The sequence below is a fragment of the Zootoca vivipara genome, chromosome 12, assembly GCF_965207765.1.
Source record: "Zootoca vivipara chromosome 12, rZooViv2.hap1.1, whole genome shotgun sequence".
In the NCBI taxonomy this organism is placed as follows: domain Eukaryota; kingdom Metazoa; phylum Chordata; class Lepidosauria; order Squamata; family Lacertidae; genus Zootoca; species Zootoca vivipara.
Genome location: NC_142595.1, coordinates 45,925,174 through 45,939,843, shown reverse-complemented (window position 1 = coordinate 45,939,843; position 14,670 = coordinate 45,925,174). Strand labels below are relative to the sequence as shown.

The 14,670-nt window shown below is 43.1% G+C and overlaps 1 non-coding gene and 1 gene segment (V, D, J or C); both read right to left on the bottom strand.

The window, feature by feature from the left end:
* Positions 1-1,942: 1,942 nt before the first annotated feature.
* On the bottom strand, positions 1,943-2,809 carry LOC118077479 (immunoglobulin heavy variable 3-7-like). The segment is given in 2 exon segments: positions 1,943-2,463; positions 2,693-2,809. Coding segments are annotated over 2 exon segments (462 nt in total).
* A 4,737-nt stretch (positions 2,810-7,546) lies between these two features.
* On the bottom strand, positions 7,547-7,628 carry TRNAS-AGA (transfer RNA serine (anticodon AGA)). The gene has a single exon. It is a non-coding gene; the product is annotated as a tRNA-Ser (tRNA).
* Between the last annotated feature and the right edge of the window lie 7,042 nt (positions 7,629-14,670).

The window sequence follows — 14,670 nt, the reverse complement described above, 5'->3', positions numbered from 1 at the left end:
TGCGGTAGTTTGAGCATTCTTTGGCACTGCCCTTCTTTTGAATTGGGATGTAGACTGATCTTCTCCAATCCTCTGGCCATTGCTGAGTTTTCCAAACTTGCTGGCATATTGGGTGTAGCACCTTAACAGCATCATCTTTTAAAATTTTAAATAGTTCAGCTGGAATATCATCACTTCCACTGGCCTTGTTATTAGCAGTGCTTTCTAAGGCCCATTTGACTTCACTCTCCAAGATGATGGTCTATTTTAGTACTGTGAAATTCGGTTTTGGAATCAAACTCTCATGCAGCCAGTGAAGTTGAGGCAGCTGAGGAAACAGTTGTCAGCCTCACAGCTGTAACCACAGAACATCACACAAGGCTTTATTTCAGTTTTGGTTAATGGCTTCTTGGTCTTTAAATCACTGCTGCCCCCTTGTGAGAAACAGAAAGAATCTTAGAAGATGCTCCTACACTTCATCCCAGTAACAGTTGCCTCCACCTTTTTGTACAGTTTCTCCTTTGGTTTATCTCACTGTGTGTCCTGCAGGCACAATAATATATAGCTATGTCTGCAGCTGTCACATATCTCAGCTCCAGATCGTATGTATTTGTGGAGGAATCGGCAGTCAGGGTGATTCGGCCTTGGAGGGATGGGTTGTAGTATAAGCTCCATTTGAGGATAACCCATTCTATCTGGCCCATCCATTCCAATCCTTAGTCCAGATTCCACAAGCTGGACACTACAGTGGACATCTAAAGCAAACAACAAGTCTTTGGTTACAGTGTAATTTGTCCATCTGTAACCTTTAATTTTTTTGTAATGTTTACCTGGAAAATACTCACACAACGGCACTGCTAACAAAGAAAGGAAAAGAAAGGGGCCCTTCATTGTTTGCAGAGAGAAACTCCTCCCTCTGGATTGACAACTAATTTGGTCCACCTGAGGATCTGGAGACTTGGTGTGGGTGGGGATATTTAAATAGAAAGCTTCTTGGACAGGAATTTGCATCAACTTTGCATCTAGTGGCGGGAATCAGATAAAGAGAGATGATCTAAACCAGGCATCCCCAAACTGTGGCCCTCCAGATGTTTTGGCCTACAACTCCCATGAGCACTAGCTAACAGGACCAGTGGTCGGGGAAGATGGGAATTATAGTCCAAAACATCTGGAGGGCCACAGTTTGCAGATGCCTGATCTAAACTGATAACATGGTCAAAGCATTGCCTCCACCAGTGGGAAGTGGGTCCGTAATTTAAAGAGGGCCCCACACACACACACACACCTATGGGTCCCTTGCTTTCCCACAAGCAGAAAGCAGCAGGAAGAGAATTTTTATAAGCCCTCATCTCGGCTGGGGCCACACATTGCCAATGTGAGCCATCCTGAGATTTTCAGATGAGGGGTGGTGTAGAAATTTGATATTAGTATAAAAAGTATAATGAAAGTGACCCTGGCATATTCCAGCTATGCTCAAGTCTGTGTGCTCAGTCATCATGTCATAAAACGGCTTGCTTTCCAACCAAATTAACTTGGCTCTGGCCTTGTGTCCATTACACAGATTGTCTGCCAGGAGCAGTAAGTCCTACACTGCTTCATATACACACAAAGCAGGAAGGTGGCACTGCAAAGTTGGAAACAGGGACACTCTGAGGCAAAGTGGACTTTAACAGTCCATCTCTATCCCCACCAAAACTGGCTAGCATGGTATTTCAGAATTCTCCCCCAAATTTCATCCTATTTTGTAAGCCATTAAAACAGCAGGAAAATTATAGCTCAAATCTGCCACAATCCTCTGAGCTAACAGAGTTGCAAACATGCAAACACACATTTCATGGAAGCAATTAATATAGGAATGAGCACTAAACTTCAACACGATTCTGGTAGATTACCAGAAATGAATTTTACATTGTATAAAAAGATCACATAAGAAGTTGAACTTAGTCGGAAATGAATTGCTGGGGAAATAGAATAAAGTGGTGTCTGAATGTAGCCAAGGCTTTCTCTGAGCATTCCATTTTGAACACTAGGCATGGTGCCTCATTTCTGTCAACAAAATCAAGACAATTTATCTTCCATTTATCTTCCTTCTCCAAACTTCTTCATCTAGTTCTTTGTGGTTGCAGCTGGCAAAGGGAGGTTTTTGTCTGGCTTCAGATTCACTTCCTTTCACTGTGTCTCTTGCACAGTAATAAACAGCAGTGTCCTCTGACTTCAAGCTGCTCATTTGTAGATACAGAATGCTTGAAGGGTTGTCTCTGGAGATGGTGAAGCGCCCTTTCACAGAGTTGTCATAGTATATTTCTCCACTATCATAGCGTATCCTTGCAACCCATTCCAGTCCCTTTCCAGGAGCCTGTCGCACCCAGCTCATCCAGTAGTCGCTGAAGGTGAATCCAGAAGCTCGACAGGAGAGGCGGAGGGACTCCCCAGGCCTTTTGACATCCCCTCCAGACTCTACCAGCTGAACTGCTGATTGGACACCTAGAAAGGGGGGAAAGTCATATTTAAAGGATTTGCTACATACAAAGCCCTAGATTATACTAGTTACAGGTAGGTGTTGGTCTGCCGTAGTCGAAACAAAATTTTAAAATTCCTTCCAGTAGCACCTTAGAGATAAACTTAGTTGGTCTCTAAGGTGCTACGGGAAGGAATTTTAAAATTTTATTTAGATTATATTAGTCATGTTTGTTTAAAGCTGGAATAACATTACCTCCCAAAACCGCTGAAAGAAAAACAAATTGAAACCAAAGCGCCATGTTTGTCTTCCCCTTTTGCTCTGAGAGGAACTGACTGGAAAGTGGTTAAGCAGTTCTACCTCTGGGTATAGGCTGGGCAGAGAGTGAGCTGCTGCTTTAAACAGGAATCCGCCTCTGTATTTGCATGCAGCTCAGGATAAAAGAGCAACAAGAGGCTTATACCAGACTCTTGACTTGCAGACCCTTCAAGTGTCCTATTGCCATCTTCTAGTCCTCACATGCAAGAGGGAAACTAGGAAAGGCCTCAGACGATGTACACAGAATCCAGATCCGTTTTAAGGGGGGAAGTGGTCCTTGAGGGATTGCTGTTTCGAGCTGTATAAACTAGAAAAACTCTCCAGTCCTTTCCATACCCTCCAACGTTCCTCAGATGGAAATAGGGGCATTCTATTCTACATCAGTATTGCTGCTTTAAAGGGACGGTAACCTCTTTTTGCTTGGAGTTTTTCCTCTCCTTCCTCCGGCATCATCCCACCCACATACCCCTCCAGTGTACTGTGAGCAGGAAGGAGGTGGGTATGTGGTTAACCCAGGTCTACAGGCCTACAGGTCTACAGGTATCTGCAGCCATCTGCAGCCACCTGCAGCCATCTACAGGTTTACCACTCCCATCAGCCCATCACCCATTCCCACCCACCCCCACCACCCTCTCTCTCTCTCTCTCTCTCTCTCTCTCTCTCTCTATATATATATATATATATATATGGGTCTGACTCTTCTGTTTCAAGTGTATCTGAAGAAGTGTGCATGCACACGAAAGCTCATACCAAAATAAAAACTTAGTTGGTATTTAAGGTGCTACTGAAGGAATTTTTTTTATATTTTGCTTCAACTCAGACCAACACGGCTACCTACCTGTAGCCTGAGGCTAGTGAGGCTGGAATGGAGTAGGGATGGAGCTCTGATTTTAAGCACAGGATGAATGATATTTATAATCTAAGGTATCATCCCTTATACTGGGATCAGTGTGAGAAATTGTGCACCGAACTGTATGTAACCAGTTTTTTAATGTGTTTTAAAGTTAATTTCTGTAAGTAAAAGAAAACTTTTGAACCACATTTTTGGAGTGGGTTTTTTTTTTTTTTTTTTTTTGCGTAGACAGGCAGAGTCCCCCCAACCCCAGGCAGCTCCCTAGCAGAATAATGACTCAAGACAACGTGCTATGTGATTAAAATTGGCCACAACTTTATTAAGTTTCAGATGTAGAGAGACCTTGGCTCAGGCATTGGGTGTTTATCCTTTCCGGTCCCCAGCCAGGGATCTGGGAGACATCAGGGTTATCCAGAATGTGTGGGGATTGGGCTGGCTCTGGAGAACATATGTTCAAGCAGAGAGCCCCCCCCCCCATTTTGCCACCGTTGCAGGGGAGTGCAATGACAACCTCTTGTCATATGGCCAATGCCTCCCCTCAAGACCCCTTTAATGGGGAAACCTGGTATCACCACTGCAAAGGGAGCATGGGTCATCGCTTCACGCCCCCCCCCCATTTCAGAAGATAGACCAAAGGATTCTGCCCAAGGCCTGAAACCGCCAAAGTTGTGTGATGTTTTGCTACAGGAAAGGCAAAACCTGCCAGTGTAGTAAAATTCCTTTCCGGCCCTTCAATAGCAACCATGACGTAGCAGCACCTGCTTACCTGTGGAGAAGAGGTTAACCTGCAAAAGAAGACTTAACTGAGCAAGGGCAGAGTGGGAGAATCTCTTGAGCCAATTTACACTTCAAAAGTAAGATTCACCTTCTGTTGTGTGGGCAGGGCAGTCCCTCCGCCTACCTGGACGATCCCCTGGCAATGTCTCCCCAGGTGGGATTGGGTGATTGGCTGAGGTAGACGGAGACCTCCAGGTATCCAGCCTGGGGAAGGCGAAGCCAGCCCGTACTACCGGGAGCTGCACTGGGATCCGGGGGGCTGCGAGCGACCATGCAAAAGGCATTTGATGTGGGGAGCGGTCATCATTTCAATACAAGAGTGAGCTTTTATTCATCCAAAGGCTTTAATGTGCCCAATGTTTAATAATAATCTCAATAAGAAACAAATGATGAATGAAGGAAAGGCCACAACTTAATATACCAGAAATTAGCAGTGTGAACTTTACTAGATGTTTGGGAACAGACCAAGGCAGAGCCAGGTTGGTACCACCTCTCACTGTGCGCTACAGACGAGACTAGCCTTGCTGTGTGATCACAGTGTGTGGCTGTCAGATTGGTCAGGAAATGGGAGGCTCTGTATAATCCCATTGATTAAAACTCACCTGCCTGCACATTGTGCCTTGGTGAATTGGTTCAGGTTGGTTGAATTACAGATCCTATTTTTTATATATATATTTTAATGAACCTCACCAGTTTACTCTCAAAATAGTTTTTGACTGAAGACTTTTTTTTTAAAAAAAATGAATCTTTATTTGCATACTTTTAAAAATTACAAAAAGAAATCCAGAAATAATACAAAGAAGGGAATACAAAGAAACTTAAAAATACAAAATTACAAAAGGAATCAGATACAAAGAAAAAAATAAGATACAAATATATCAAACTATATTAGAATAGTTTGACTGGAGACTTCTTTCTGGTGAGAAGGCAAACAATTTTTTTTTCCAGCGTTCAGATTCACTTCCTCTCACTGTGCCTCTTGCACAGTAATAGATAGCTGTGTCCTCTGATTTCAGACTGTTCATTTGCAGGTACAGCATGTTTGATGGGTTGTCCCTGGAGATGGTGAAGCGCCCTTTCACAGAGTTGTCATAGTATATTTCTCCACTATCAGAGCGTATTATTGCCACCCATTCCAGTCCCTTCCCAGGAGCCTGTCGCACCCAGTGCATCCAGTAGCTGCTGAAGGTAAAGCCAGAGGCTCGACAGGAGAGGCGGAGAGACTCTCCAGGTCTTTTGATGCCCCCTCCAGATTCCTCCAGTTGAACCTCTGATTGAATGCCTGTAAAGAAAGAGATATCATAAAGATCTCTAGACATTAATGAGTAGACTCCCAATGTTTTCTTGCACGGGGAAGGGAAAACAATAGCAATAACCTCTTAAGACTGCCAAAAAACAAACTAATTGAAGTAAAAGGTTCATTCCTCCAGGTGCTTTGGGAAAGTTGCCTTGAAAGTGATCTCAGCCACAAAGGGGTTTCGGTTGTGGATGGATCTGGGGCAAGGAGAGTGTTTGGCTGCTTTAAACAGGAAGCTGCCCCTGCATTTGCATATAGCTCATTATAAAAAGAACAACACAACTTTTTGGCAACTGTGCCTTGTATACACAGGGTAAAAGAGATGGTTATCCATATTTATCAGCTGGAATAGGGCTGTAAGGATGAGTTTAAAGCATGAGGCAGGAAGGCAGATTTATCTTAAAGGTTCAATAAAATATAGATCAGCAGTCACAGATCCTTGTTTGTTCTGTGTCCAGGGCAGCTGTCTATCAGCTCCATCTGGTATGCAGGCTGAGACCCTACCTGCCCGCAGACTGTCTCGCAAGAGTGGTGCATGCTCTGGTTATCTCCCATTTGGACTGCTGCAATGCGCTCTACTTGGGGCTACCTTTGAAGGTGACCAGGAAACTACAACTGATCCAGAATGCGGCAGCCAGACTGGCCACCAAGAGCACATCACACCGGTCCTGAAAAAAACTACATTGGCTCCCAGTATGTTTCCGGGCATAATTCAAAGTGTTGTTGCTGACCTTTAAAGCCCTAAATGGCCTCGGCCCAGTATACCTGAAGGAGCATCTCCAGCCCCACCATTCAGCCCAGACACTGAGGTCCAGCTCCGAGGGCCTTCTAGCGGGTCCCTCACTACGATAAGCCAAGTTACAGGGAACCAGGCAGGGGGTCTTCTCGGTAGTGGTGCCCGCCCTGTAGAACACCCACCCACGAGATGTCAAAGAAATAAACAACTATTTGACTTTTAGAAGACATCTGAAGGCAGCCCTGTTTAGGGAAGTTTTTAATGTTTGATATTTTACTGTGTTTTTAATATATTGTTGGAAGCTGCCCAGAGTGGCTGGGGAAAGCCAGCCAGATGGGCGGGGTGTAAATATGTTGTTGTTGTTGTTTTGTTATTGTTGTTGACTCTCTTCCAGATGGGCAAGCATCAAGGATAGTTCAAAGAAGGACAGTTCAATGCACCATGGTTTGAACAGAAATGATATGATTTGGTCAGGTTTGTTTAAAATAATTAAATATGGGGGGGGGTGAGGTGACTATACATGAATTTTCTGCAGGTGAGACATAAAGCACCATGTGTATTTCTGCTTGGTTCAATGTTTTTAATGAAGTTTCCATTGCTTAATGTATTTCCCTTTCCAGTGCTTTTTTCGGGGGGGGGGTATGCATACCCCTAAACATTTTGTGAATCTTTGTACTTGCATCCATTTACTGTATTTATTTTTCCCAATTTAAATTATAAAATGGTGATTTTCTTGAGTCAAAATGAGAGTACCCCTAAACATAAAGCAAACTAATTGAAGGAAACACATCATTCCCCTAGTTGTTTTGGGAAAGGTTGAAAGTGATCTCAATCACACAGGGGTTTCAGGTGTGGGTGGAGCTGGGGCAAAAGAGGGCTTGACTCCTTTAAACAGGAAGCTGCCCCGCCATTTACATCCAGCTCAGGATAAAAATAACAACACATTGACAACATTGGTTCTGGTTTTGGTTATACTAATTTTTGCGGAGGTGGATTTCAGGCAGTGCAACTGTGTCTGCAGTAGTGGGTGCCGAGCCTACAGGACGCCGCAGGATGTGACGCTTATCATAGAATCATAGAGTTGGAAGAGATCACAAGGGCCATCCAGTCCAACCCCCAATAAAGCATCGTAGTCGGCAGGATTCGAACCTGCGCGGGGAGACCCCAATGGATTTCTAGTCCATCGCCTTAACCACTTGGCCACGACTACTTGTTATGATATAGTGAATTGAGCAGAACGGGAGGTGAGAGGTTGCAGCTGCCAAATTTTGGGCTTATCCAGGGCACCGCTGCAATTTGAAAGACCACAGTCTGCCCCTGATTTTTGCACTTATTTTATCATTGGGATATGCTGATTTCAAAAATTGTGCATACATTCTTTTTTCATATTCTGAAATAGGTTTCAATGTACTTAGGTCAGTCTGCTATAAAGTAATGTTTAAACTGGACGAAAAGCTGTGGTGTGACTCTTTATATATAACTCCTTTGTAGATGGTTCATAAAAAAAGATCTTTGTATATGTGCTTAGATCAATTTCTGTCATGAACCCTCAGTTGCTTGATGTGGGTCCTCTGAATGAACCTAGAAAGTCCACATGCCCATCCCTTGCCTCATCCTCAAGGGTGTTCATTTCTGCTTGATAATATATAGCTGTGTCTGCAGATGTCACAGATCTCAGCTCTAGATCGTATGTATTTGTGGAGGAATCGGCACTCAGGGTGATTCGGTCTTGTCGTACAAGTCCCATTTGCTTTTATACCAGTCTATCTGTCCCATCCATTCCAGTCCTTTTCCGGGAGCCTGTCGGACCCATTCCCAGTAACTTTTTTGGACAGAATCCCCAGTGACAGTGCAGGTTAGTCTCAGGGACCCTCCAGGATTCACAATTCCTGGTCCAGAGTCCACAAGCTGGACACTGCAGTGGACATCTAAAGCAAACAACAAGACTTTGGTTACCATGAAATTTGTCCATCTGAAACATTTGATTTTTGTATGTTTATTTCAGTTTTGGTCAATGGCTTCTTAGTCTTTAAATCACTGCTGCCCCCTTGTGAGAAATAGAAAGAATTTTAGGAGCTGCTACTACACTTCACCCCAGTAACAGATGCTTCTGCCTTTTTGTACAGTTTCTCCTTTGGTTTTTCTCACTGTGTCTTCGGGCACAATAATATATAGCTGTGTCTGCAGCTGTCACAGATCTCAGCTCCAGATCGTATGTATTTGTGGAGGAATCGGCACTCAGGGTGATTCGGTTTTGGAGGGATGGGTTGTAGTATAATCTCCATTCACTGCCAGACCAGTCTATCTGTCCCATCCATTCCAGTCCTTTTCCGGGAGCCTGTCGGACCCATTCCCAGTACCTTTTTTTGGACAGAGTCCCCAGTGACAGTGCAGGTTAGTCTCAGAGACCCTCCAGGTTTCACAATTCTTGGTCCAGATTCCACAAGCTGGACACTGCAGTGGACATCTAAAGCAAACAACAAGACTTTGGTTACCATGCAATTTGTCCATCTGTAACATTTGAATTTTTTCAATGTTTACATGGAAAATACTCACACAGCGGCACTGCTAACAAAGAAAGGAACAGAAAGGGGGCCTTCATTGTTTGCAGAGAAAAACTTCTCCCTCTGGATTGGCAACTAATTTGGTCCAGCTGAGCATCTGAAGACTTGGTGTGGGTGGAGCTATTTAAATAGAAAGCCTTTCGGACAGGGAATTTGCATCAACTTTGCATCTGGTGGTGGGAATCAGATAAAGAGAGATGATCTAAACTGATAATATGCTCAAAGCACTGCCTCTACTAGTGGGAAGCGGCTCTGTCATTTAAAGAAGCCCTCTGGGCCACACACACCCTTTTATGGGTCCCTTGCTTTCCCACCACCAGAAAGCAGCAGGAAGAGAATTTTTATAAGCCTTCATTTTGGCTGGGTGCTGGCATTTTGAGAAGTTTTTTTTCTCTGTGATACCCCTCACAAGTCTTAGATTGTCTTTTGCCTTGGGCACTATTTCTGTTTTTCAAAATTGGAAAGAGACATAAGCATAAAAACACACTTCATTTAAAAATAAAATAAGCAAGTAAGTACCAGGCAGAAGCATTTCCTCCTCTCCCAAGCCTTTGGTTGAATAAACAATCTATGGTCTTTTAAACTGTGGGCAGAATTGTTTTTGTTTGTTACTATGCTATATATGTGAGTTTTTCTGTTGCGAGCTGCGCTCTGAGCTTTGAACGAAGGGTGGTGCAGAAATTTGATAATATTATCATTATTATTTAGAAAATGAGAGTGACCCTGGTTTATTCTAGCTATGCTCACATCTGAGCCCTCAGGCCTTGTGTCCAAAAATGGAAATGCAACAATGCCCTGTACCAATTTGAACTCTGGTCTCTCAGCTCCCTGTCCAACCCACTAACCGCTATGCCACACTACTAAACAAACTGCTTCAACTTAACCATGGAATGTACTAGTCCTCTTTATTTGAACATATTTGAACATTTGAAAACCTGCTGAAAGCAAAACAAATTGAAGGCACTGTGTCATTTTTCGCCCTTCTCCCCTGTGCTCTGAATTAACTGGAAAGTTGTCCAGCTGTTCTATCTCTGGATGTGTTTAGGGCAGTGATAGTGTCTGGCAGCATCTTAAAAAGCAGAGACATCACCTTGCTGACAAAGGTCCGTATAGTTAAAGCTATGGTTTCCCCAGTAATGATGTATGGAAGCGAGAGCTGGACCATGAAGAAGGCTGATCGCCGAAAGATTGATGCTTTTGAATTATGGTGCTGGAGGAGACTCTTGAGAGTCCCATGGACTGCAAGAAGATCAAACCTATCCATTCTGAAGGAAATCAGCCCTGAGTGCTCACTGGAAGGGCAGATCCCGAAGCTGAGGCTCCAATACTTTGGCCACCTCATGAGAAGAGAAGACTCCCTGGAAAAGACCCTGATGTTGGGAGAGATTGCACAAGGAGAAGGGGAACACAGAGGACAAGATGGTTGGACAGTGTTCTCGAAGCTACCAACATGAGTCTGACCAAACTGCGGGAGGCAGTGGAAGACAGGAGTGCCTGGCGTGCTCTGGTCCATGGGGTCACGAAGAATCGGAACAAGACTAAACAACTAAACAACAACAACACAAGTGTCTGGCTAATTGAAATAGAGAAACACAGGTCTTTGTGCTTATACAGTACTAATGAGTAGGGATGGAGGGTGTATTATATTGAGTTTGCCCTTAAAGGAGAAGCAGACTAATTTGCACTTTCTGTTTCCAGCATGAACAGCCATCCTCTGAAATTCAAATTTCTCCTGATTTTGAAATGCAGCCAGTCCATGTGTCCAAAAATGCACATAAAAGGGCAGAAGGCACATGATGAGTGAAAGTAACATTAGGGGTGCCGCGCATCCGGATTTTCCCAGACATAGCTGGAATGCTGCAGCAGGAAGCAGTGTCCAGGCAGAAATCACAAAAAAGTGTTGAATTTCATTCACAACAGTGGATATCATTGGATAGGTCACCAACCTTCATGGGCAGGCATGCTTCTGTTCTGTTATGATTCACTCATGAAAATGGTGAGAAATAATGGTATACCAGAATTCCATTTATTCCCCCAAATTTCATCACATGAGGTGATGTATGAACATGATGGGAAAACAACAGCATAAACCTGTCACGATTTCTCGAGTTAACGGGGTTTCAAACAGATATCTTATGGAAGCAATTAATAAAGAAATGATTCTGCTTGATTTCCAGAAGTGGATTTTACATTTTGTGAAAGGACACATTGAAAACTTGAACTTATTAGGAAAGGAATTGCTGGGGGAACTGATTTCTGAATACAGCCTAGACTTCTCCTGAGAGTTCCCATATTGTAGGAAGTGACGCATGGTCTTGGACTTAATGCCACACGCTCCCGTTGGTCTCAACACAATGTAACTAGCTGAAAATACATTGGCACACCACAAGCCATTCATATCCCTTCTCCAAACTTTTTGTTTCATCTGTTGTTGTTGTAGCTGAATCAGTCAAGGCAGCTGGCATATGAGGTTTTTGTCTGGCTTACGATTCACTTCCTCTCACTGTGTTTGCTGTACAGTAATACCGAGCGGTATCTTCTGGTATCAGATTGTCCATTTGCAGATACAGCATAGCTGCAGGGTTGTCTCTGGAAATGGTGAAGCGGCCTTTCACAGAGTCGGCATAATATTGTTTGCTGCTATCATACCAGATCATTGCAACCCATTCCAGTCCTTTCCCGGGGGCCTGTCTCACCCAGTGCATGCCAGCATCGCTGAAGGTGAACCCGGAGCCTCGACAAGAGAGGCGGAGGGAGTCTCCAGGTCTTTTGACATCCCCACCAGATTCCACCAGTTGGACTTCAGATTGGACACCTGGAACAAAATACATTCATTTTTGAGAAAAAGAAAGAAACACTATATATTTACTATAGAATGTAGCAGTCCTCTTTATTTGAAAATAAGAATTACCTCCCAAAACTGCTGAAAGGAAAACAAATGGAAACCAAAGTCTCATTTTTCCTCCCTTCTCTGTTGTGCTATGTGTAGAAATGACTGGAAGTGATGAAGCAATTATATCTCTGAGTGTAGCGGAAGCAAGGAAAGTGTTTGACTGATTTAAACAGGAAGCTACCCCCCACATTTACATGCAGCTCAGGATAAAAGAGCAACCCATTGCTTTGGATAAATTACTTTGTACTTATCTTTGTACTTATCTAGTACACATGACTTGTGAGATGACCTGTAATTATATATCACATGTACCAAACAAACATTGACTTTTGATCTGAAAATTTATTCATGCACTTCAATAGGAGTAAGGTTCAATGTTCTGTAGGAAAGTCCAAAATTCTGCAGAAATTTTCAAATGAAGATAATTTTTGCCACTATTTGAAGAGTGGGGTAAATATTGATTTTGATCATTCTATATTATTGCACAATTTTTTAAAAATGTGCCCCCACATTCGCATAAAAACCAGATCTGATGGGACAAATAATTTCTCATATTCATTAAAAATGTATTCTGTGATTTGCAGGTGAACTCCCCCCTTTTTTAATGTGAAGGGGCTAAACCAGGAATTATGTATTTCTGCCAGGCCACTATAAAACATAAAGTGGTACCTCGGTTTATGAACACAATTGGTTCCGGATGTCTGTTCATAAACTGAAGCATTCATAAACTGAAGTAAACTTTCCCATTGAAAGTAATGGAAAGTGGATTAATCCGTTCCAGACGGGTCCGCGGAGTACTCAACCTGAAGCGTACTTAACCCGAAGCATGGGTGTAATTGGTTCCAGAAGTCTGTTCATAAACTGAAGCGTTCATAAACTGAAACGAACTTTCCCACTGAAAGTAATGGAAAGTGAATTAATCCGTTCCAGATGGGTCCACGGTGTTTGTAAACCGAAAATTCATAAACCGAGGTGTTCATAAACCGAGGTTCCACTGTAGTATGAACTGAGGGAATAAAAGTGATGGGTTTCTCTTCATACATGATTTCCCTGTAGATGACATAGAAACAAGTCATATATACTTAGGCTTGCCCCAGTTCCTACTTGCCAAACTCTCAATAGCTTAATTGCATCCACCTTAGTCCCATCCTTATACCCCTTGCAGTGTGGCATAGTGGTCAGAGTACTGCTGAAGTAAGACCTGTGATACCAGGGTTGTAGTCCCTACTCAGCCTTGAAGTCAACTGAGTGACCTTTGCCAGTCACTATATTTCAACCTAACCTACCTCACAGGGATGCTGTAAGGACGGAAAGGGGAGAGGAACAACCATGTACACCACCTTGAGCTACTTGTAGGAATTATGGGATATAAATGTAATATATAAAATCGATAAATAACATATTAGCCACAGATTCCTTTCCTTCCACCCTCCATAAGAGCTGCAGAGAGGATCAGAAAATTCACCAGAAAGGATTAATGGTAATTTCAATGCCTTGTAAGCAATTCCATCAGTTTTAAGCCGTTTCTTGGGATGGGGGAAGAAGGATCCTTTGGCTTTTAATAGAGAACTGCAAGAAATGTTCATGGAGAATCAGCTATTCAATGCAATAAGTACAGCATTAGTTTTGAAGCAAACAGGAAATAATCATTCCTGCAGTTGAAACCACAAAACATCATCCTGTGTTAACTCTTCCGACCCCATGGCAAAATGGTGCTTTGTAATCTTCAAAGCTCGACTGCCCCCTTGTGAGAAAAATATGGAGAGCTGTCATACTTGGTTTTAGGGTGTTTCTATGTTATATATACCACAGTTTCCCATTGCTTTTTTTGTATTTGCATATTCCCCACCTGCACTGATAGAATCATAGAGTTGGAAGGGACCACAAGGGCCATCCAGTCCAACCCCCTGCCGAATAGGAAACACTATCAAAGCATTCTTGACATATGCCTGTCAAGCCTCTGCTTAAAGACCTCCAAAGAAGGAGACTCCACCACACTCCTTGGCAGCAAATTCCACTGCCAAACAGCTCTTACTGTCAGGAAGTTCTTCCTAAAGTTTAGGTGGAATCTTCTTTCTTGTAGTTTGAATCCATTGTTCTGTGTCTGCTTCTCTGGAGCAGCAGAAAGCAACCTTTCTCATTCTTCTATATGACATCCTTTTACAGTGGAACCTCGGTTTATGAACACCTCGGTTTATGAATTTTCGTTTTATGAACGCCGCGGACCCATCTGGAACGGATTAATTCACTTTCCATTACTTTTAATGGGAAAGTTCGCTTCAGTTTATGAACGCTTCAGTTTATGAACAGACTTCCGGAACCAATTACACCCATGTTTCAGTTTATGAACGCTTCAGTTTAAGTACTTCGCGGACCCGTCTGGAATGGATTAATCCACTTTCCATTACTTTCAATGGAAAAGTTCGCTTCAGTTTATGAACGCTTCAGTTTATGAACAGACTTCCGGAACCAATTGTGTTCATAAACCGAGGTACCACTGTATATATTTGAACATGGCTATCATATCACCCTTTAACCTTCTCTTCTCCAGGCTAAACATACCCAGCTCCCTAAGCCGTTCCTCATAAGGCATTGTTTCCAGGCCTTTGACCATTTTGGTTGCCCTCTTCTGGACACGTTCCAGCTTGTCTGTATCCTTCTTGAACTGTGGTGCCCAGAACTGGACACAGTACTCCAGGTGAGGTCTGACCAGAGATGACCTTAATGTGCCCATATATAAATCTCTGCCTGCCTCATTTCCAAAATCTTGGTATGATCATATCTATAGGAACAGA